This window comes from Montipora foliosa, chromosome 10 (genome assembly GCF_036669935.1).
Source record: "Montipora foliosa isolate CH-2021 chromosome 10, ASM3666993v2, whole genome shotgun sequence".
NCBI lineage: Eukaryota > Metazoa > Cnidaria > Anthozoa > Scleractinia > Acroporidae > Montipora > Montipora foliosa.
In genome coordinates this window covers 1963625-1987567 of record NC_090878.1, presented here as the reverse complement: position 1 = coordinate 1987567, position 23943 = coordinate 1963625, and the positions used below count along the sequence as shown (strand labels likewise).

The following is a 23943-nucleotide window of genomic DNA, read 5'->3' as shown; positions in this document are numbered from 1 at the left end:
CAATTTTGGCAATCTGCTTTCCCCTCAAACTTGCACCCCAGAATTGAAATGCAAATCTTAAAATTACTGAAAAAGTAAAATAGACATATAAATTCCAGGTGAAAAAAGTTAGTATTTAGTTCTCATTCACCGAGGCGGCCCTCTTTATAGGAGAACCTTTACGGAGGTTGCTAGTACAGAACTTGACGAAGCGAATGAGGTCTGCACCTGCGACCGTGGTCACGATTCTGCCATACCGACCGACCTAGCTCGGTTAATTAGATATGTACCATATGGCCAAACAAGAAATCCAAAGGACAAAAAATAAACGTCTTAATTTTTAATTCTCGTATCTTCCTCGGTTTACCAGCTTCCTCGTTGAGATCTCTTGGTCCTTCCATTTAATATTACTAATTGGAACAAGCCATTCGGATTTATTCGTATTTTTTGTTTGTAACCTTAGGACTAATGAGGCAAGATCGGTTTGACAGTGGCTAATATCGATTTTAACTAATCAACTCTTCAATTTGGTCGTTTCCTGTCCTTTGAGACACCGCAATATAATTTGAAACTGCACGCATAATCTGATAATTTAAAGTCGGTTTTCAGTAATGATCAAGGCTGTGCTGAAGATATTTTGATGGACCTGCGAGAAATCAACGTACCTCATTTTGAAAATGTCTGACCAAATTAAACCACGGTGTTTCACTTTTAGGTGAAAGGGCTCCAAGACGAGATCAAGGAAGGACACTATAAGTAGACAGTTGGCAAAAGACAGAAAGCGAAGCTTTGGAAGAAAGTTTGAAGTGGACAAAGATTATCCGAGGAAGAAAACGAGTCTTGAGGACCGAGCTGAGAGAACAGATTCCGTTCGCTAACACAAGCAAATCAGAAAGATGAACTCCAATTTGTCAAGCGACAACAAGGATATTTCCTATAAATGCGATTTAGTATTATCCGCCAATGGAGGAACGCTGAACCAGTCACCTCTCGTTCGATCTGTTATCATCTCCATCGTACTGGTTAACATCCTGGCGTGTCCTCCCACAGTCGTGTTGAACATGTTAGTAATGGTCGCTGTAAAAGTGAAGTCTCGACTGAGAACCAACAAATCAAACATATTAATTGCTACTTTAGCATCGACTGACTTTGCTGTAGGACTGTTTGTTCAACCAGTTTTCATTGCAAATTGGATCATCATGCTTGTACGTAACTCGTTTCAAGGGGTGTGTTTCTTGACGATCTGGTCTAGGGTAGGGTTTTGCACTTTAAGTACTGTTTCTGTTCTCCATTTAGCCTTACTAAGTGGTGAACGCTTTCTCGCCCTAAATCGCCCTTTCGCATACATCAATCTCGTCACCACCGCACGCTTGCTGTCTTCTTCCGTTTTGACATGGTCTATATCCCTGTGTGTAATTATTCCTTTATCCCTTGACAAAGAGGCCGTGATATTCACAAATATTCTTGTAAATGGTATAGCAATGATATTGATCATTTTCTGCCATGTTGCAGTTTTCCGCGAATTACGTCGACATAAACAGCGCATTGCAGCTCTTCAAGTTACCCAAGAAGAAAGATCACGCTTTACAAGGGAGAAAAAAGCATTCAAACTAACAGTAATCATTGTAGCTGTGCCAGTCTTGTGTTTTTTGTCCTTTTTGTCGTTGCTCCTGTTTTTGTTTTAAAGAACCCGAGTGGAATGCCTTGGGAGTTAGCCCCAATTATTAAGGAGTTATCGATATCAATAATGCTATTAAATTCGTTACTGAATCCAATTATTTATTCGATTAGCATGAAACAGTTTCGGATCTCATTCGTAGAATTATTGTCCAGAAATGTTAACAGGGTGTGAACGCAAGAACTGCGAATTATCACAGCGCCAAACGATATGGACAATCACCAAGCAAGACATGAACCTGACGAATGAAATCAGTGATAAGTAAAAGGTAACAATGCCGAAAATGATATGCAGAACTGAAAATAGTTTGTACAAGGGAAAGGCACAACTTTCATTTTCTACTGATCTAGTCATCTTTAGGTAATAGGGAGCTCAAGCACGCGCGTTTTTGAGACTCGGACGGCAACTGGAAGAGAACATTTCGCGTGGCAGGACAGTGGTGTCTCTCAGATTTTTATACTAATCAACTCTAATGGAGAAAATATACTTAGCAATATAAACATGGTTGTGTGACGACAAGTTAAAAGGAGAAACGGCTGACTTCCGGTTGCCGTCCGCGTCTCAAAAATGCGCATGCTTAAGCTCCATAATACTCTGTGCCGCGAAATGTTAATGAGATAAGGTATATGCGGCTCATTTCCTCGATTCTCCTTCCGGTGAGTTTTCTGGTGCAGGGTATGCAAGATAATTATTTCTCAAAAGATATTCAATGTTTATCTATCCATTAATCTCTTTAATTTAAGCAATAAAAGTCAACAAAACAATTATCTATGGATATTTGTGAGCGGATCAGAACTATTGCATGTAAGTTTGTGAGCCATAAAACAGTAAATGGAAAAACAGAATCACCAAGAAAATCCTTATTGTCACTTCTGAATGGCTGGACAGTTTTGTCCAGGAAGGAACCTACCTATCCAGTTGTTGTCATTTTACGTTTGAGAACTAAAAAAAAATCCTTCAATAGGTTTCGCCGGATAAGATGAAATAGATACATATATTTGAAAACATTAATTAAGAAACACTTTCCGGAAACCCAGACAGGAAGACTACCCCGCCATATGAGTGTCATATCCTTTTAAAGGATGAACATGCAAAATTCTGTAAGGGGTTGATGTTCAATTAACAGCTTCTTAGAATCTCTATCTGAGTGCTCTAATACTAAGCTCGATTACCTGCCTTTCTAGGTAATCTGGTGACGTAATTCGGAGGACTGGGAAGAAAAATTTTGACGCCGTATCCCACAACAGCGCGTGGTCTTCGGAGTTGTTTCCAAACTCCCTGCAGCATTTCCATCGCCAAAACTCGACAGATCATTGCGTGTCTACCACATTTCCTGTTATTGGGTTATAAACTTATGATCTTCAGTATTTTTTGGTCTCCTTTATTCATGATAACGAAATAAAATTGTTCTGGTTGTGGGGTCACAGACTAAAAACTAATCATGGAACATAAATTACGATTGTTTTAATTATACTCTAAAAAAAGACATATTTACATTAGAATTTATAAAAAAAATCCGAGCAGCCAAAGTTTGTCCTAAAACTCTAAAAAGTAAAGAATAATTTGAAAGCCCATTAATGCAGAGACAATGTTTCATTCTTCAGAGAGAAGCTCATCAAGCGGAGCCTGTATCTCCCATACTTGGCCACGGAGTCAAATCTTATTCATACAACGCTTCCCTTGGGAGATTCAGCACGCCCACTGTTGTTAAAGCCAATTAAAACACAGCTATCTCAGCGCCAAGGGAAACATGACTCTTTTCGCGGGAAAAAACTGTTTCTAAAAATAAATTCACTCGGTTGACTCAAGGAGTTAGTGGAGAATGGGCCCCCCCCCACCCCCCACGACTTGATGAGCTCCTGAGTAAGCTAAATAGTTGGCTTGGGTTTCCACAAACACAAGGTTATAACCGAGATGTTTGTCTCGTCAACCTCTTGAGTCGGTAGAAATGTTGGAGATAAACTTGCCATACACTTACTAGAAGAGGATAAATTATAAAAACTGTATAACCATTTGGAGGACCAAAGTCCTCCTTATTTGGATGTAATGTAGCGCCGGCATTTTCCCGAGCGTGCAGCTTCGATCTTATTTTTGTCCATATTTGGGCATGAAATTGGTGTTCTAAGGGCCGATTTACACGGTACGACTTTGTCGCATGCGACAACGGCTTACGACAGGCCCACGACATGATTTACGATTGTTGTGTACGTCAGAAAAAATGTCGTAGCATTTTAAAACATGTTTTAAAACGCTGCGACAATCGTAAGTCATGTTGTAGCCCTGTCGTGATGCTTGTCGCATGCGACAAAATCCTATCGTGTAAATCGGCCCTAAAATCCCTAGCTTTGTTCCAAGGAAAAGAGTTGCAAGTAACATGCTTCAAGGTCACGTGCTTCTGCTAGGACTAGAAATCCTCAAAATCCTAAACAAACCTATACAAAATCCAGTCAACATATACGAGGCCACTATTTCTATCTTTTTTCTCAATATTTCAGAAGTCCCCTCACTTTCTATTTTTACTTTTAATCGACGACTTCTAATACAAGAAATAATATCTGGGATATGAGTTGTGGAATTCTTCGTTCTCCCAGTACCTGCAAGCTTTTCTCCCGAGGAAGTTCATAATACGCAGCTGCTACGACGGCTTTTGGCATTAGTTGAGAAAAACAATAGACCCAATGGATACTGCGACCCTCAAACAAAGAGAGGCTTACGTCCTTAAGAGAGCCATTAATGTTATTCATTATGTGCCAGAAATAACATGAGGCTTGTTTATAAAGGCGGAAGCACATTTTCCAATACATTTGACCAATACAAATCCAGTAAGAAGGAAAAACAAAACTTATTAGTCGGCGAAGAGAATTATCAAGAAATGGCTTCAAGTAAAGATTAAAAGACAATATTCTGATAAATATTCTGAGTGGCCGGTCAATTTGGGCAGGAAAAATGCTGTGTACTGATGGTTTTCGCGCATTTTACTCTTTTGTTTTGTCTTGCTTTCTGCTTTCGGAAATTCTAGTCCTTGCACGAGGCGTTTTCTTAAAATCCTGTAAATGTTTGAAAGGAATGGAATTACAACATCTGTGTATGTTTTTACCAAAGACTTTCTACTGTATTGCGACGCATAACAATTTTGGCAATCTGCTTTCCCCTCAAACTTGCACCCCAGAATTGAAATGCAAATCTTAAGATTACTGAAAAAGTAAAATAGACATATAAATTCCAGGTGAAAAAAGTTAGTATTTAGTTCTCATTCACCGAGGCGGCCCTCTTTAACCTTGACGGAGGTTGCTAGTACAGAACTTGACGAAGCGAATGAGGTCTGCACCTGCGACCGTGGTCACGATTCTGCCATACCGACCGAGCTACAGCTCGGTTAATTAGATTTATACCATATGGCTAAACAAGAAATCAAAGGGACAAAAAATAAACGTCTCAATTTTGGACTTCACTTTTTCGCGTATCTTCCTCGGTTTACCAGCTTCCTCGTTGAGATCTCTTGGTCCTTCCATTTAATATTACTAATTGGAACAAGCCATTCGGATTTGTTCGTATTTTTTGCTTGTAACCTTAGGACTAATGAGGCAAGATCGGTTGGACATCGGCTAATATCGATTTTAACCAATCAAACTCGTGAATTTGGTCGTTTCCTGTCCTTTGAGACACCGCAATATAATTTGAAACTGCACGCATAATCTGATAATTTAATGTCGGTTTTCAGTAATGATCAAGGCTGTGCTGAAGATATTTTGATGGACCTGCGAGACATGAGCGTACCTCATTTTGAAAATGTCTGACCAAATTAAACCACGGTGTTTCACTTTTAGGTGAAAAGGGCTCCAAGACGAGATAAAGGAAGGACACTATAAGTAGGCAGTTGGCAAAAGACAGAAAGCGAAGCTTTGGAAAATAGTTTGAAGTGGACAAAGATTATCCGAGGAAGAAAACGAGTCTTGAGAACCGAGCTGAGAGAATAGATTCCGTTCGCTAACACAAGCAAATCAGAAAGATGAACTCCAATTTGTCAAGCGACAACAAGGATATTTCCTATAAATGCGATTTCTTTTTATCCCCCAATGGAGAAACGCTGGACCAGTCACCTCTCGTTCGATCTGCTATCATCTCCATCGTACTAGTTAACATCCTGGCGTGTCCTCCCATAGTCGTGTTGAACATGTTAGTAATGGTCGCTGTAAAAGTGAAGTCTCGACTGAGAACCAACAAATCAAACATATTAATTGCTACTTTAGCATCGACTGACTTTGCTGTAGGACTGTTTGTTCAGCCAGTTCTCATTGCAAATTGGATCATCATGCTTGTACGTAGCTCGTTTCAAGGGGTGTGTTTCTTGACGATCTGGTCTAGGGTAGGGCTTAGCACTTTAAGTACTGTTTCTGTTCTCCATTTGGCATTACTAAGTGGTGAACGCTTTTTAGCCGTAAATCGCCCTTTCGCATACATCAATCTCGTCACCACCACACGCTTGCTGTCTGCTTCCGTTTTGACATGGTCTATATCCCTGTGTGTTATTATTCCTCTATCCCTTGAAAAAGCGGCCGTGATATTCACAAATATTCTTGTAAATGGTATAGCAATGATATTGATCATTTTCTGCCATGTTGCAGTTTTCCTCGAATTACGTCGTCATAAACAGCGCATTGCAGCTCTTCAAGTTACCCAAGAAGAAAGAGCACGCTTTGCAAGGGAGAAAAAAGCATTCAGACTAACAGTAGTCATTGTAACTGTGCTAGTCTTGTGTTTTTTGTCCTTTTTTGTCGTAGCTCCTGTTTTTGTTTTACGAAAACCGAGTGGAATGCCTTGGGAGTTAGTTCCAATTATTAAGGAGTCGTCGATATCAATAATGCTATTAAATTCGTTACTGAATCCAATTATTTATTCGATTAGCATGAAACAGTTTCGGATCTCATTCGTAGAATTATTGTCCAGAAATGTTAACAGGGTGTGAACGCAAGAACTGCGAATTATCACAGCGCGAAACGCTATGGACAATCACCAAGCAAGACACGAACCTGACGAATGAAATCAGTGATAAGTAAAAGGGAACAATGCTGAAAATGACATGCAGAACTGAAAATAGTTTGTACAAGGGAAAGGCACAACTTTCATTTTCTACTGATCTAGTCATCTTTAGGTAATAGGGAGCTCAAGCACGCGCGTTTTTGAGACTCGGACGGCAACCGGAAGAGAACATTTCGCGTGGCAGGACAGTGGTGTCTCCCAGATTTTTATACTAATCAACTCTAATGGAGAAAATACTGACTTAGCAATATAAACATGGTTGTGTGACGACAAGTTAAAAGGTGAAACGGCTGACTTCCGGTTGCCGTCCGCGTCTCAAAAATGCGCATGCTTAAGCTCCATAATATTCTGTGCGGCGAAACGTTAATGAGACAAGGTAAATGCGGCTCATTTCCTCGATTCTCCTTCCGGTGAGTTTTCTGGTGCAGGGTATGCAAGATAATTATTTCTCAAAAGATATTCAATGTTTATCTATCCATTAATCTCTTTAATCTAAGCAATAAAAGTCGACAAAACAATTATCTATGGATATTTGTGGGAGGATCACTATGTAAATTCGTGAGCCATAAAAGCGTAAATGAAAAACTAGAATCCCCAAGAAAATCATCGTGACGTCTAATTGGCTGGACAGTCTCGTCCAGGAAGGAATCTGCCTATTCAGTTCTTGTTATCTTCGCCGAGTTTTACACTTGAGAACTAAAAGAATCATCTTTTAATAGGTTTTGCCGGATAAGATGAAATAGATACGCAATTAAGAAACACCTTCCGGAAACCCGGACAGGAAAACTAATCCACCATATAAGTGTTATCTCCTATGAAAAGATGAACGCAGAAAATTTTCTAAGAGGCTGATGTTCAATTAACAGGTTTTAAAAATCTCTATCTAAGTGCCCTATCACTAGACTCGATTACCAGCCTTTGCTTCGAGCAAGGAGCACGCGCTCCACTGACTCGAGAGAGCTGCTGAAATCGAGCCTACCCTGACAATTGTTTCAGTTTCCTCGTTGCCTCTCATTATCAGTCTCTGTATACCCGTATTTGTTTTTCCTTTGAAAGGCTTAATGTGCTTGTTTGCACACTGTAATCAGTAGCTTGATACAGGAAAAGAAAAAATGAGAAAATGAATTTTCACAGATGTCCATCCCATAACCCTGAAGTGTCTATCTCTCTAATTGCAAATACGCGTCCTGCCAAATGATGGCCAATCAGGTTAGGGCCTAATGATCGCAAATCTCCTGATTGGTCCTCAATCAAATAGAGTGGTTTCAATCACGTGATCAATAACCTTGTTTTTCTACCGAAGCAAAAGAAAACGTTCGCATGATAATAGAGCTCAATTCCGGGAGGATGAGTTGGGGACACCAACATGGCCGCCCTTCCATTGTTTAGGTACACCAACATGGCCGTTGTGACGTCACGTGAAAACACTCTATAGCCGCACGAGGGATTGCTCGTGCTAAATGCAAAATCGTGCGCTGAGCGCAATGCCAATACCTTTTGTTCCCGCAAATATCTGGTAGTAGCCATTCTAAAAGGTTGTAACAAGAAATAAGGTGAGACACTTAGGTTTGTGTATGTAAAATGCCAAACGATCTTTCTAAAGTTTTAGTAAAATTAAAAAATCTGTGAAGAGAGGGTGTCAACAGGACAATTTATGAAAGCTAGCCATTTTGAGTCGGCGCTTAGACCAAATCACTATAGCTCATTGCCTGACCCAGCAGTTATTCTCCGCCTAAACAGAGTGTTGTTTATCTGGCAACGCGGGTTAACACTGAGATTGTCAGGTATTGCCACGAAAATTGTCACGAAGTGTCTCACCATATTTTGCAGCGGGGTGATCTTTTCCGGTCATACCCTGTTTTAAAAATAGATAGTACCGTACGGTAAACTGATGGGCATTATTCCATCCATGTCGAGACTTGTGGGTCTTCGGAATTTTTTGGTCTCCTTTCTTCATGATAATAAAATAAAAGTTTTTCTGTTTGTGGGGTCGCAGACTAAAAACTAATGAACATAAGCAGCCAAAGTTTGTCTCAAAAGACTAAAAACTAAAGAATACTGCATTTGACAATTTTTATTCTTCAGAGTAAGAAAGGAGCTCATCAAGAGGAGCCTTTATCTCTCATACTTGGCCAAGGAGTCAACCCTTTCTCGAGTAGATTTATTCACAGAACGCCTCCCTTGGGAGGTTCATCACCCCCCTGTTGTAAAAGCCAATCTCCCTTGGGAGATTCATCACGCCCCATGTTGTAAAAGCCAATCTTCCTTGGTAGATTCATCACGCCCCCTGTTGTAAAAGCCAATCTTCCTTGGGAAAGTCATCACGCCCCCTGTTGTAAAAGCTTATCTCCCTTGGGAGATTCATCACGCCTCTTGTTGTAAAAGCCAATCAAAACAGAACTATCTCAGCGTTAACCCATTGACTCCTGGGGTTCCCCATTGACGAGTAAATCGTCTGGCGTTAGACAGAGTAAAATACTAAGTCTGGCGGGTTTAGGGGTGAATGGGTTAACCCATTCGCCGGTTTAGGTGTCAAAGGGTGGGGAGGCGCGGTGGCCTCATGGTTAGTGTGCTCGACTCCAAATTGAGTTCGGGTGCTGGCTGGGGACATTGTATTGTGTTCTTATGCAAGACACTTTAGGCCCGTTTCAAACGTCGAACTTTACATCTGCCGAATCTAATGCAAATGAGCGAAAACAATAGATTTTTCTCATTTGCATTAGACTCGGCACATGTAAACTTGGACGTTTGAAACGGGCCTAACTACAACCCAGGGCCCGGTTCCTCGAAAGCCGATTAACGCTAATCTAAGATTAAAAATTAACCAAGCAGTTTATTTCTCTACTCCCAAATGCTGTTCAACGCAGATTTTTGGCAGAACTTTACATGAGAAGACGTCAATCTTGAAAAACAAAAAGAAGCAAAAGAAACTTTCACCAAAAAGTTGAAAACGTGAAACAAAAGTTTAGGCTAATCCTGGATTAAGTTAATCGGGTTTCGAGGAGCCGGGCCCAGGTGTATAAATGGGTACCGGCGAAATGCTGGGGGTAACCCTGCGATGGACTGGCATCCCATCCAGGGGGGAGTGAAAAAAAATACTCATAGTCGCTTCATGCCACAGAAACCGGGATAAGCTCCGGCTCTGATGGGCCACTTGGCTCGTAAACAGACTTTTAGTTTTTCAGTGAGTAATTAATTAACCCATTGACTCCTGGGGTTTCCGCATTGACGAGTAAAATCTTCTAGCATTAGACAGAGTAAAATACCAAGACTGGCTGGTTTAGGCCGGTTTAGGCGTCAAAGGCTTTTTACGGGAAACATGATACTTTTCGCGAGAAAAACTGTCCCTAAAAATAACTTTACTCGGGAAAGGGTTGACTCAATTAGTTGAGGTTGAGGTTCCCGTTAATGAGCTTCTGAGTAAAATAAATAGCTTGCTTTGGTTTCCACAAACACAAGGCTAAAACCAAGATTTTTGTCTCGTGAACCTCTTGTGTCAATGGCGAAAATAAACTTGCCATATAGTATGCTCACGTTTGTCCGGCCTAAGACTTCCTCTTGTGTAATTCCCTCCTTAGGGGAATTAATCCTGAAAAGGAGAGTCCCTATTCCTTTTGGCTTATAATAGACCATTTTCGATATACTAAGGAAAGAAAAAGGGAAGGAACTTTATTTAAGTGTCTAGTCGTTCTAGCGCTGGAGCACTAATTGGGGACACCGTAAACTGAAATTAACTATGAAAGCAAATCAATGCGAACGTTGGTTTTTGAGAGGAGGGGAAACCGGAGTACCTGGAGAAAACATCTCGGTGGAGAGTAAAGAACCGACAAACTCAACCCACCTATGATGTAAAGTTAACAATACGAACTTCGGTTTTTTGATAGTTAAGCTGACGTATATGCCGTTGCCATGGCAACATGAATAAATGTAAACAGGCCTTTAAAAATCGATTTTGTTTATTTGCAGAAAATCTGGTCGTTAGATTTTCTTTATAATTTGCAAGCAAAAAGCTAGTAACGATGCTCACAAGTTAACACTATTTTGATAAGAATTTGACAGAGAGATCGTTAACTATCCCTTGTTGAAGGTTTACTGGAATATCTAAAATTTCCTCTGTTACAGTTCAAATTTTTTCAATACTCCAGTTACTTACGTCCTAAAGTATTTTCTTGCCGAATTTCGTTAAATCGTAATGAGTGGTTCTCGAGAAATAGGCGTTTTTCCGAAAATGCTATTCCGCATTTAATAACAAATGTTTAACTTACTACGCATGCACTGCATCTCCCATCGATGGGTCTCGATGGGTATGTCGATGGGAATATTTTCTTAAGTATGGTGCTCCGCGCGCGCGCGCCGAAGGCGCGCGCGGAGCTCCGCTAATAATTCGGTAATTCTACGAAAAAGATGACCACGTGACTGTTTTCCTAGACTTGTTGTTCTTCACTCACAACAAAAGACTTGGATATCGAAGGTAGGAAAAGTGATTTTTACCTTGATTAGGGTAACATACTTGATTTCACCTTGATAATATATCTGTGTGCCTTAACATACTCTCGGTTCTTCGGACAAAATATAAGATAGAGCGGGGAAACGCAGTCTTTATTTCTAGTCGGTTCTCGTGGCCTCATGTGCCCTTCGATCAGGCTTTGTACGTGACGGCACTGAAGATGAAGCATTTATTGATAAGGTGGAGATTAATTTCCTACGTTTTCAACGATAGGGGAGAAAAGGTAAAGAAAGTGCAATGCTTTGCCATTTTGTCTTCATCTCGATATGTAAAACCATAAGCGTAAATTATAAATTTAACATTATTATTTATGGTTGCTTTTTTTGAAAGTCGGTCTCGTATTTTTTCCATTGTACTTGGAACTACAGCTTCGTTTTGTAGGTATTTTGTCAAGTTAAGGTTACTGGATCCATGAAAACTTATGCGAACGTTTTTTTTAGCAAAGAAATGGCATACTGATCGTGATATAAAATCGAAAGTAAAAGCACTGCCTTGAGCAAGTTGTTTCTTGTCAAATCAATAACGTTCAGCGTGAGGTAGTTGTCAACAATGATACCCGTTTGGTTTATTATGGCTCCGTTTTTATAGGGAAAGGGGGATGCAATGGTTGAAAAAAAGTCTTTGTAAATTTGGAAAACATGGTGACCCTTTACACTTGTTCAATTCACGAACAGAGGTAAAGCTGTATCAAATGCGACCGTCATTCCTGTTAAGTCACAGTAATACATGAAGGTAGTCTGTCCCTACACCTTACCCTTGAACTCAGGTGTCGCTGATCTGAGGTGATGCACAACATCAGATAAACACATGACTTAAAACTTCAGGTCGTGCAAGACATATTTGGTGGTAAACATGGGGGGATCTGGTTGCCTCATGTAAGTGGCATGGCTCAGACGGAAGTCTCACCTGATTAAATACAGTACACAGTATGTAAATCATTAGTAACAGGTAGCGACGCATTCTCGTTTTCTATTAAACAACTCCATTCTTATTTTTTGTAGGAATAAAATCTGATGTTAAATGTTAGGCAATTTGGCCCTGACATGACTGTAAGGTTGTATAATCAAAAAATCTACAGTCTGTAGTACTACTGATGTGATCTGTCAATCTTTTTGTATTGAGACACCAGTTTAAAATATTACTAGTAATTTTGATAAGATATATTTTGTAATACAGCTGCCATTTGCACCATATTAAGTGCCCCCCCCAATAAACAGTTGGAATTAGTGCAAAGCTCTTTGCTCATTATATAGTCTGATCTATTGATAAAATCATGAGACAAACAGAAAAAGGATGAAGCTTTGAAATTTTATATGAAAATTGGGGTAGTCTTATATTTGAATATGGGTATTTTGAACATGGGCTTTAAAATTTGACACCAAATAAAAAAACTGAAGACCATGTATTTGGGCAGGTTTTGAGAAGGGATCTTCCAAGAATTCATCATCTACTTATGAGAAAAAAGGAATTTTAGAATCAATAATTTTCACTTTCAAATTTCCAGGTTGCTACTATCTTTATGTTATTTAATAACATATTAATATGTTATGGTTGCCGTGTCGTTAGTGAACAAAAGATTCCAGTGTCGGAATGATACGTCAATAATACAGTGTAACATGTCACACTTTTTGAAAATGGTGGTGTATGGGAATTGTACAAATTGAATTGACTCGGGATACTTGGAAAAATCCAAGAGCTCCTTTGCAGGAGTTAAAATTACTGTATGACCTTCCAAATACTACATGAAATAATAATAATAATAATAATAATAATAATAATAATAATAATAATAATAATAATAATAATAATAATAATAATAATAAAATATGGAAGTCAGGGCTAACAGAATTGATGCGAGAATTGTGGACAGAAAAGAGAAGAAGGTGATCCTTATTGAGATGAGCTGCCCTTGGGTTTCCAACAGAGAACAGAAGGAACAGGAGAAAACTGACAAGTATGCGCCGTTGAGATGGGAGATGTGCCAACAGTTCCCCGGCCACACTATCACACAGCTTAATGTGATAGTTGATGTACTAGGAGGCTACTCTATGGAGACGGCGGAGAAAGTTAGGAAGTTTTTAGGTTTGGATAGAGGGAACGAGGTTTTGTTTAATATGCATAAGGCAGTTTTATCGCACACCCTTAACATAGCAAGGTCATTCAAGGTTTTGACGAGTTATTAAGGGATATAAACTCTTGTTCCTTTCTCAAATGTTGGTTCGTTAGTTATCACCAATTGGTTTGTAAATAGGTTTAACAGTAGGGATTGTTACACAATAGTGCCTTTTCCTTCTTATATTATTTTGTAAGCATACTTATGTACTACATACTGCATAACAATAATAATAATAATAATCATCATCATCATCATTATCATCATCAGATGGCTCTTTGGATGAGAGGCAGTGGATTGAAAAATTGGGGATTTGGGGAAGAATTGGACTGTTACAGAAAACTATGGTATTGGGAATGGCCAGAATTTTAAGGAAGGTGCTTGACATTTAAATACCAGGAGAGTGTCCCCAGGGGACCCTTGGTTATTTGTTATTACTTGCTCCCTTGGGAAGAATGTCGACATGAGAACAGCCAGAGGTCAGAGCTAAATGGAGAATAATAATAATAATAATAATAATAATAATAGTAATAAATTATCTGATCTGATCTGATCTGATTAGCGATTTGTCAGGTTTTTTTCTCAGGATTCATACTCACTCTGCCCTTGGTCTCTTGCTGGTGCAATGAGAAGATCTTTCGAATTTCACTGGCAAAATCCTACAGCTTTGGTTGCAGGGTCTTCACTTACCTTTCTCGGTTTCTAAAGTGCAACTCATCGCCGGACTAAGCAAAGCCGTAATTGGAGATTCCTCCACCTCCACCTCAAATGGCCATCACAGTTCGAAAACCTGGAGTCGAAAATACCAAAATGTGTGGTCACCATTCCACTACAACCCCTTGCGACTAGCCCTGAACTTGTTGTCCATGAAAGCCAACTAGCCGGCAGTTCAGCCACAGCAGATCACCAGACAATGCTACTAGAATTCTTCAGTCTCTTTATAGCCCAGGCACAACAGACCTCAATTCAGCCTTCCATCTGTTACCAAGCATCAAGTTGCCCATTATTGAAAAATTGGTAAATTTGAAGAAAAGCTCCCCATGAAACCTGTTGGCCAACTGTTGGATGATGGTCGGCTGACAGCTGGTCATCTTTCGGCAGTAGTTTACCAACAGTCAGCCAACAGTTTTATTACAGCGTTTTGTAAAAGTCCAAACTCTCCTTAAAGAGGGGTTTTAATTAATTTGTCACTGCCTGATAAAGTTGTGAGAATGATGGTAAAAATTAATATAAATAATGATATTTATAGGAAGACACACTTTTATTAGACATGATGAATTTAAACTTAGTTGATGTGGTTGAATAAAGGAAATAAAATTAATGAAGAAAAAGACATAATTTGTAAAGAGGAGAGGTAGAGGCACTTATTTTAAAACTTAGACCCACAGTGTGTTTTTGCCCTTTCCTGAAAGTACATGTAGCAGTTAGTATTTTTAAAGGCAAGAATGGCAAGGAACAAACAGCTGAAAACACTTGGTTCCCCCTATTCTGTCAATAAAGTTTTTTTAATAGCCTTGTGTATTTTCAAGCTTTGCCTTTGCTCTCTTTTTTGTGTTTCACTTTAGGCATTAGTTTGTTTCACTACACCAACTGAAATTTCTGATGGTCCCTTGGGTGTAGTGATGTCTGTGGTGTTAATCATGTACTAGTGACGCAATGTAACCTTATAGGGGAATTGATTAAAAGGATAAGATTGGTTCTGATCTACAATATGTCTCATGTGGTTCTCTATTAGAGTAATTTTACATGGTGTCAGGAGCGTTCAAACGGAGAAAATCGAGGAAAGATTGACCGACATGGCACCCAACACTATCAGCCCGCCAGCTTCTTTCGATTTCAAGAATCCAGAAGAATGGCCTAAATGGATACGACGGTTCGAGCGGTACCGAATCTCGACTGAACTAAACAAAAACGAAGAACTGTTACAGATTAATGCTATGATTTACTGCATGGGAGATGAGGCAGACGACATTTTCAAGAGCTTTAGTTTCACTGAGGGAGACGAGAAGAAATACAGCAAAGTGAAAGAAAAATGATCTTCGAACGTGCAAAGTTTAACTTGCGAAAGCAAGGACCGGATGAGTCAGTTGACGCATTTATCACAGACCTCTATTGTTTGTCTGAGCACTGGGAATTTGGAACCCTTCGAGACGAGTTAATTAGAGATTGTATTGTGGTAGGATTATGAGATGTCAAGCTGAGTGAGAAACTCCAGATGGATTCAGCCCTTACGCTACAATCGGCGATAAACAGTGCCAGGCAGAGCGAGTCAGTTAAAAAGCAACAAGAAACGCTTCAAAGCAAAGTATCAACACAAATCGATGAAGTAAAAGGATCAAAAGCACACCAAGACCGATGACAGAATTGGCCACAAAGGAGACCAACGAAATGCATGCGTTGCGGCATTATCTCGGAATATCACGCATGCCAAAAATGCCCGGCAAAGGACGCCACGTGAGCCAGGTGTAACAAAAGATGTCATTTGCTTGTCGGCTCCAAAGAAAGTTAGCGTGATTGCAGCTGACGAATCGAATGAGCAAGAAGAGCAGGATGATGAAGGATTCTTCCTCAGAGAGATTGGAAACGCGGACGGAAAACCTTAGAAAGAAGAGATTGACGTTAATGGCACAAAAATTCAGTTCAAGCTAGACAGCGGAGCCGACGTGACAGTTATCGGTGGGTCAATCTATTCGCGTTTTTTGGGCAAAACAAGCTTGAAAGGTCACGCAAGAAACTATTTGGCCCTTGCAAAAGTCCACTGTCGTGCCTGGGGGTACTAAAAGCGAATCTTGTACTTAAAGGAAAATCCTGCTTAGAAGATGTGTACGTTGTCGAGAACTTGGAGACCCCGCTTCTCAGTAGATCCGCCTGCTTAGCATTAGAAACCATCGCAAAGGTTGCAGCTGTGACTCAGCCAGCAGAAGGAATTAAGGAGCGCTTTGCAAAGCTCTTCAGTTGCCTGGGTTGCATGGATGGAGAGAATATGAGATCAAACTGACGTCATCGTATGAGCCCTTCAACCAGACCACACCAAGACGTGTTCCAATCCTCTTGCTGCCAAAAGTCAAGGGAGAACTGGACCATATGGAAACAATGGGAGTGATTGAAAAGGTAGATGTGCCTACAGAGTGGTGTTCACCTATTGTAGTAGTCCCAAAGTCAAATGGAAACGTCCGTATATGTGGTGACTTCATTCAGCTGAATAAAACTGTACTTCGCGAGAATCATTCGATGCCCACAACAGAGCAAACACTGGGAAAGCTGGCTGGTGTGAAAGTGATATCCAAGCTGGATGCCAACAGTGGGTTCTGGCAATGGAAGTTGAGAGAGAGCTCAAAGCTGCTAACTACGTTTATCACTCCATGGGGCCGGTACTGCTATACGCGTCTACCATTTGGTATTTCTTCCACCCCAGAACATTTCAAATGGAGCATGCAAAGAATCCTGGAAGACCTACCTGGTGTGTACGGGGCAAATCAAGCAGAGCACGACGAAAGGCTAGAGGCGGTCCTAGTTAGGCTCCAAGAAGCAATCATCACACTTAACACCGAGAAAGGTGAATTCTCAAAGGCGACTGTTCGATTTCTGGGCCAATTGGTGGGAAAAGATAGAATCCGTGCTGACCCAAGCAAGATAGCTGCAGCGAAGTACTTAGCTGAACGGATCGATATACACGAGCTCAGAAGATTTCTGGGAATGGTCAACCAGCCAGGAAAGTACATTCCAAACTTGGCTGAACTCACCCACCCACTACCTGAACTTCTCAGAAAGAAGAACGCCTGGATCTGGGGGCCCCCAGCAATGTAGTGATTTTGAAGGGATCAAAGTTGTTCTGTTGCCAGCACTTGCAATTTTTAATCCTTCCCTCAAAACCACGCTGTCTGCCTATGCATCATCTTACGGTCTGGGTGCTGTCCTGACCCAAAGACAAACCGAAGGGATTGGAAGACAATAGTGTTCATATCTCGCTCTCTCACTCCAACAGAAAGACGATACACCCAGATCGAAAAGGAGGCTCTAGCAACCACTTGGGATTGCGAGCGGTTGGCCGACTATCTAATTGGCAAAAAGTTCCTTGTGGAGACAGACCACAAGCCGCCAGTTCCTATCCTTGGTTCAAAGAATTTTAATGAGAGGAGATGTTACCCAGAATCCAGCGGCTTGGTATGCGACTGTTGAGGTTCGACTTCAGCATCTCCCATGTCCCAGGAAAACACCTCAGCACCACTGACGCACTCTCCAGAGCACCCATAGTCAAGGAAACCAAAGAGAACGACCCAAGATCCGAAGAAGAAATTAACCTATATGTTCATCACATATTTAACTCCCTCCCAGCTTCTAACACACAACTTGAGCGGATTAGAGAAAAACAAAGTCTGCCAGCTGAAGGAGTACTGTGGCCAAGGATTGCCAGAATGACCCAGAGTTCCAGACGCACCTACTGGCAAGTCAAGGATGAACTTTCAGTCGTCCACAGCTTGCTTCTTAAGGCAGACAGAATCGTCATTCGACATCCATAAGGCTGGAGATCCTAGACCGCATCCACGACGGTCATTAGGGTGTCACGAAATGTCGCGAGAGGGCAAAGCGATCAGTATGGTGGCCAGGTCTTAGTCAGCAAATTGTCAAGCAATGCCGCAAGTGTACGGAATGGAGGCCAAATAGCAAGGAACCCTTTATCCCAAGTGCAATTCCCGATAGGCCTTGACAAATGATCGGCACGGATATTTGCTATGTCAAAAAATGGCCCTATCTGATTGTGGTGGACTATTTCTCAAAGTTCATCGAAGTCAGCTAGCTAGCCTCACTCAGCTCCATGGAAACAATGCGAGCCCTCAAATCGGTATTCTCTCAACACGGGATACCAGAAATCGTGCGCTCGGATAATGGCCCTCAGTATGACTCGGCAGAATTCTCCAAATTCGCTAGAGACTGGGAGTTCAAACATGTCACGAGCAGCCCTCTCTACGCACAGTCTAATGGGGAAGCAGAAAGAGCGGTACAAACTGCAAAGAACCTGCTACAGAACGAAGAAGACCCTGCCAAAGCTCTTCTGGCCTCTCGATCCACACCGCTGCAAGGTGGAAAGACACCTTCCGAGTTACTGTTTGGCCTGCAGATAAGATGTACACGACCTTGTATCCCAGCAGCCCTTCAACCCAGCTGGCCAGGAATAGAGGAATGGAGACAGGAGGAGAGTGAACGGAAGATAAAACAGAAACAGAACTACGATTTGCGACACAGAGTCAAGGAATTGGTTCCCTTCCAGCCAGGCAAGCAGATATGGATTCATGACAAAAACAGACCAGCTACAGTCAAGAACTGTGCGCAGGCTAACAAGCCACAATCTTACCTGGTAGAGGCTGCCGGCAGTATCTTGAGGAGGAACTGGTCCACTCTTCAACCATATGCTGATGAGTGGTTGAGCAGCGATGAAAAGCCGTCAACCAGGGACGACAAGCCGTTCCACAAGGAGGACCGACCAGCTGCGCCAGAACTAGCCGTTATACTAGAGGACTCTGTCATGCGTATGTGTTTGGGATGACTGATAAAGCCCCCCCCCAAAGACTTGACTTGGTCTTTCGAAATGTTTCAGTTCACTTTTTTTAAATTTTTGCAATAAGAATATTAATCATTTAGTAAAATACTTGGAAAGGGAGATGTGGTGTTAATGATTTACTAGTGATGCAATGTAACCTTATAGGGGAATTGATTAACCCTTTCACTCCAATAGTGCCACTTATAGATGTTACTCTGTCTAACGCCAGACGATTTTACTCGTCAATGGGGAACCCCACGGGGCTGAAAGGGTTAACAACAGATAGATTCACCCAAAAACTATGTCCCCATTAACCCTTTCACTCCCAATAGTGCCACTTATAGATGTTACTCTGTCTAACGCCAGACGATTTTACTCGTCAATGGGGAACCCCACGGGGCTGAAAGGGTTAACAACAGATAGATTCACCCAAAAACTATGTCCCCATTAACCCTTTCACTCCCAATAGTGCCACTTATAGATGTTACTCTGTCTAACACCAGACGATTTTACTCATCAATGGGGAACCCCACGGGGCTGAAAGGGTTAAAGGGATATGATTCATTCTGATCTATAATATGGTTCGCGTGGTTCTCTATTAGAGTAATTGTACAATGTCCACTTACAGGTCTGCCATGGATACAAATGTACATCCTTTCCAACTGATAAATTGCTTGTTTAGTCCTTCAGCTCCCATTTTATTATGATTGTTGTTAAAAATCAGTAGCTTTTCATTAAAATCTAACCATACGATATTGTATACTGACCTTGGTAAATTCAATTAAATCTATACAGCATTCATGGAGCCTTCACCTACACGTACGGGGGACGCTGATGTGTGCACTCAACCGGATTGTAAAGAGGATGGCAGTGGAACCACAGGGACCCTAATCAAGAAATATGAGCTGGGTGCAGCATCTTCAAAAAGTGTGGTGGTTTTAAAGAGGAGTGATGTCACGATAAGGAATGGATTTGTTTTCATGCCAAACACAATTGAAATGGCTCAGATAAAGAAACAAGAGAAAGGACAATTCAAAACTAATATGGCTATTTCTTCAAGAATGACAGATAGGGACATCAAGAGGGTTTTGGTGGAGGCCTTTCCCCTTCTTGAAGGTCAAAGGTAATGGAGTTGTTTGTGAGTCATGTTGGAACAGTTACTGTTAACACGTCAAAATCATGCAGACATACATGTATAAAGTTTGGGTGGTAATCTCATAACTACCGGTAATCGTTTTTTAGTTTGGCATGTTTGCACGTCTTATTCATTTGTTGGCGTACAGCTGTATTTAATACAGTCATAAAGTGACCTCTTGAGTACTTATACATAATAACCATTTCTCAAGTTCTTTTTTTGTTTAAATTTCAGTTTCTATTGTGCTGCTGCTGTTGACAATCGCACAAGGTTAGACTTCCATGGAAGACCTCGCATCTGGGATGGACTTTCCATTAGGAGGAAGATAAAGGGCAATTCAGCTCTTTACATTTTTACAGATGAGGTAAAAATATTTATTTTCAGGCCAATATGTCTCCAGACCACTGTGTTACCTTTTAGGCACAATTCAATGTTGGGACCACACGGACCACTTTTTATTACATATTTCTCTCTCACACAACTGGGAGTGATCATAATGAAATATTATAGAAACAGCTCTATATATTTCTAGGTACATGTACAAATAAAGGTCATTGTGTTATTGTGTTGTGTTGTATGAGCCAAGACAAGCCAACTACATGTAGGCAGCTTGACCTTTATTGACACAACCAAAACACTTTTTGCAAACTGAATGGAATGTGATAAACATCCCAAAAAAAAAATACAAAGCTGGACATTTAAGACTCATGAAATGTGGGTGGGACTGGAGCAAGTCAGGCAATGGCAAATGCAGAAGAGAAACTGAACCATCAATAAACCATGTGACGTGAAAGATCCCCCACACACTGGACCCCATTTTCCCAGCTGTGTGTGAGAAAAACATTTTTATTTTATTCGTTCCTCAGCCAGCGGAAAAACTCACTTATGAATGATTTGGCCTATGTTTTCAATGAGAGCAAGTTAATAAGATACTGCGACACAAATTTATGCTCTTCACGCTGTACAGTAAGTGTTAATAAAGCTCATTTATCTTCAGTTGCCTTGCAGGTATGCCTCACTTGCCTCACAGATGGGACAGGGAAAAATGCAGACTGCAGACTGTGTAGGCCTTTTTTAAAATGAAAATTTGGTTAGCCTGAGTATCAATCTGGTTAGCCTAATTAAGCCTAAATGACATCCAGGTTAGCCTGTTTACGGTTAACTCTCAAAAATAGTGAGGGTAACACCATACATGTATTTTATCCCTGGTCTACACGATCTGCACAGTCTGCATTCTGTGTTTTGGCATGACCGCTCACAGATTGTGAAGCAAGCCAGCAAGGCTTAATAAATAATCATGAAATAAATCGTTGCCCAAACCAGCCCTAACCTAACCCTAAACCTCCTTTTGGCTTATTTATCCACAATGCCAGTAATACATTGCTGTAATACTCTCCTAGAACATAAAGTAATTAGTGTGCTAGCTCAAAAACATGTAGCCATCACTAGGAGCTCCTGCAAAGATTCCAGGGCTGCCCCACATCGTCCTGGGACTGGCTGCTGATCAGCATTGTCTCTATTTTAACTTTACCTTACTGAATTTAGCCGCACTTTATGCTACTTTTAATAAAAATAAATTTTATATTATGTTGCTCCATGAAATTTCACGAGTCTTTAATTTATTTGTACTTTACATTTGTTTCAGTCATCCCTTAAACGTTCTTATGATGAGATTACAAGGGAAGAGAATGAGAAGTCTGAACAGTGTATGAGGAAGGAAATGGACCTTTCAAATGCCTCAAGACTTTTTGCTTGTTCCAGTAAATGTCTAGAATTAGGGCAGCAATCTACTCCCACTTTATTTGCTGTTCCTACTGTGGCATCTACTTCTAAGAAGGTTTTGATCAACAGCTCCAGTGTTGGACAAGGAGCAACACATCTGTCTCAAGGATCAACAGTTTTGGAAAAGAGCAATAACTTTAATCCACCTGAAGGGCCTTTTCTTCTACAGAAACTGCATCAAATTTCACCAATGACGGGGTGTTTTTTCGTTCCAGTATCAGCTCAGCAAAGTACATTTGTGGTGTCATCTGCTTTGCCTTCAAGTGAATCGAGACACCAGGAAAAAAGTAATACTACAGATGTTAGTTTGGAACCTGCATCTTTGTCACAGACTACTCCATTGGGTAATGAATTGTTCCAACAAAAAGTCATTTTATATTCGACTTTTATTCCGTAGTTATGGAACCTTGGGACTACACTTCAGGTGATAAGGTAGACTCTCAGAGTTACACACTACTATATTATGTATCATGGTGGCCGGCTGTGATAGGTGCTCTTGATCCTTACTGTGCAGAACCAGTCAACCTTCTCGCCTGAAGAAGACGAGCAGTTAGCAGTTTAAACGTCGCTGACTACAACCTAAGTGACTACATCATGAGACAAACAATCATACGACATTATTTATTTACAACAAAGACCAATAATCACTTATTTTACGATACACAAAAATGTTATTGGTGTGGTGACTGCAAGCTGCCAAGTGGAAGGCACCCAATTTACAGTTTTGCCATCAGTCTCTTTCCCTTTGTGTAACTTTAATAATCTTTGATCTCAAGTCACCCCAGAGTTCACTTTTCTAAAAAAAAAAATGACTTTCTTGTGTGCAGGTGCAAGTACAGTCATGGCTTCAGCAGGCGATCTTCATCAAGGAGCAGTTGTTCAGAAAGCTAATATTTCCAGTAAACAAAGCACTTGCAAGGAAATAGGTGACAGCAGAAGTGACACAAAACATGTCGAAGGGCCAACACCCTTACAAAGTGTGCCGCATGTAATGATATCATCAGGGCTATCGCCTAGAATGCACAACTTAAATATTGCTGACTCAAGTTCTATGCAGTCACGCGAAGAGCACCATGTTGAGAAAATTACACAGAAAAGAGATCAAAGTGCTCAAACAAGAGAGAATAGTGAAGAGACTTTCAGTGATCTTCCATCGACAGCAACAAGTGCTGAATGTTCGACAGTCATGGCCCTTAGGGAAGCAAATTTTTGGCATGTTGCCAAAGGCCAATTTGCAGAGACAAGGGAGAAAATCATGTCTGAAGATGAGGTAACATGGGCCAATTTCCACCTTTTCTCGAGTTTTTTAGGCCACTCATTTAGCCCTTATCAGAGTTACATGTATCAGGGGTTTTGCCACATAAACGAGGCTAAGGGGTCATTTTTTATTGAATTGACCCTGAAGCCTGTTTTGTGTGTAGTTTTAAACAAAAGAAGATGTGCCTGCAGGCTCAACTCCAATAAGGTCCATTGGTTTATTTATTTTAATGAACAACTTACTTAACATTTCAAATTGCCTCATTTCAGAATTCATATTGAAACTTTTGGCAATTCTTCTAAGGCCCATCACAAGAAACATCACATCAAAATTAGTACATGTATTAACCATCACATGTATGTTGTACCAATGTTTGTAGTTGTTTTTTTATTTGAACTGTCTGGATAATTATTGAGAGCTTTGAGTAGAGTTTGGGGCTTTGATGTCCAAAAGTGACTCAATGAATTGACGTACTGTGACCTTTTTACCTTGCATTTAGGTTATTATGCAATGAAAACTACCCAAAACATGATTAAATGAAAGGTTTTTCGGTTATCTTTATGGCTGTCTTTTAAAGTACTATCTAATAAATGAGCAGGAGTGTTTTATTGGGTTTAAAACCACGAGGCAAAGGTGAGTTGTTTTAGACCGGATGAAACACAACGTGCAAGCTTATTGAGTGGCTTCCAAAACATTTTACAAGAAGCGTGTCCCTCTGGGGTCCAGACAAATGTGAGGGGAAGAAATAAGCATACAAGAAAAACAACCAGGGCCTCATTACTACATGTATTTTTTTATAATAGAGAATTCTAATTAGGAGTGTTTTATTGGGTTTATAACTCAAGCACATGATGTTTTATCGGTGTTAGCCCCCTGTTAAGCTCATGATTTATTATTGAGTTTTTAAACTTA

General features: G+C 40.6%; 1 protein-coding gene and 1 pseudogene across 3 annotated transcripts in view; both read left to right on the top strand.

The window, feature by feature from the left end:
• The first annotated feature begins 717 nt into the window (after positions 1-717).
• On the top strand, positions 718-15353 carry LOC137974210 (histamine H2 receptor-like; annotated as a pseudogene).
• The window catches only part of LOC137972971 (uncharacterized), a 31880-nt gene continuing 19052 nt past the window's right edge, over positions 11116-23943 (top strand). For 2 of the 3 annotated variants that reach the window (XM_068819663.1, XM_068819665.1), the window contains exons 1-5: positions 11116-11168; positions 19652-19979; positions 20226-20355; positions 21637-22117; positions 22601-23043. In XM_068819663.1, the coding sequence (XP_068675764.1) occupies positions 19657-19979; positions 20226-20355; positions 21637-22117; positions 22601-23043 (1377 nt within the window). In that variant the 5' untranslated portion in view covers positions 11116-11168; positions 19652-19656. Of the gene's footprint in view, positions 11169-11288; positions 11428-19651; positions 19980-20225; positions 20356-21636; positions 22118-22600; positions 23044-23943 lie in introns of those variants that run through there. The other variant, XM_068819664.1, reaches the window with a different exon arrangement.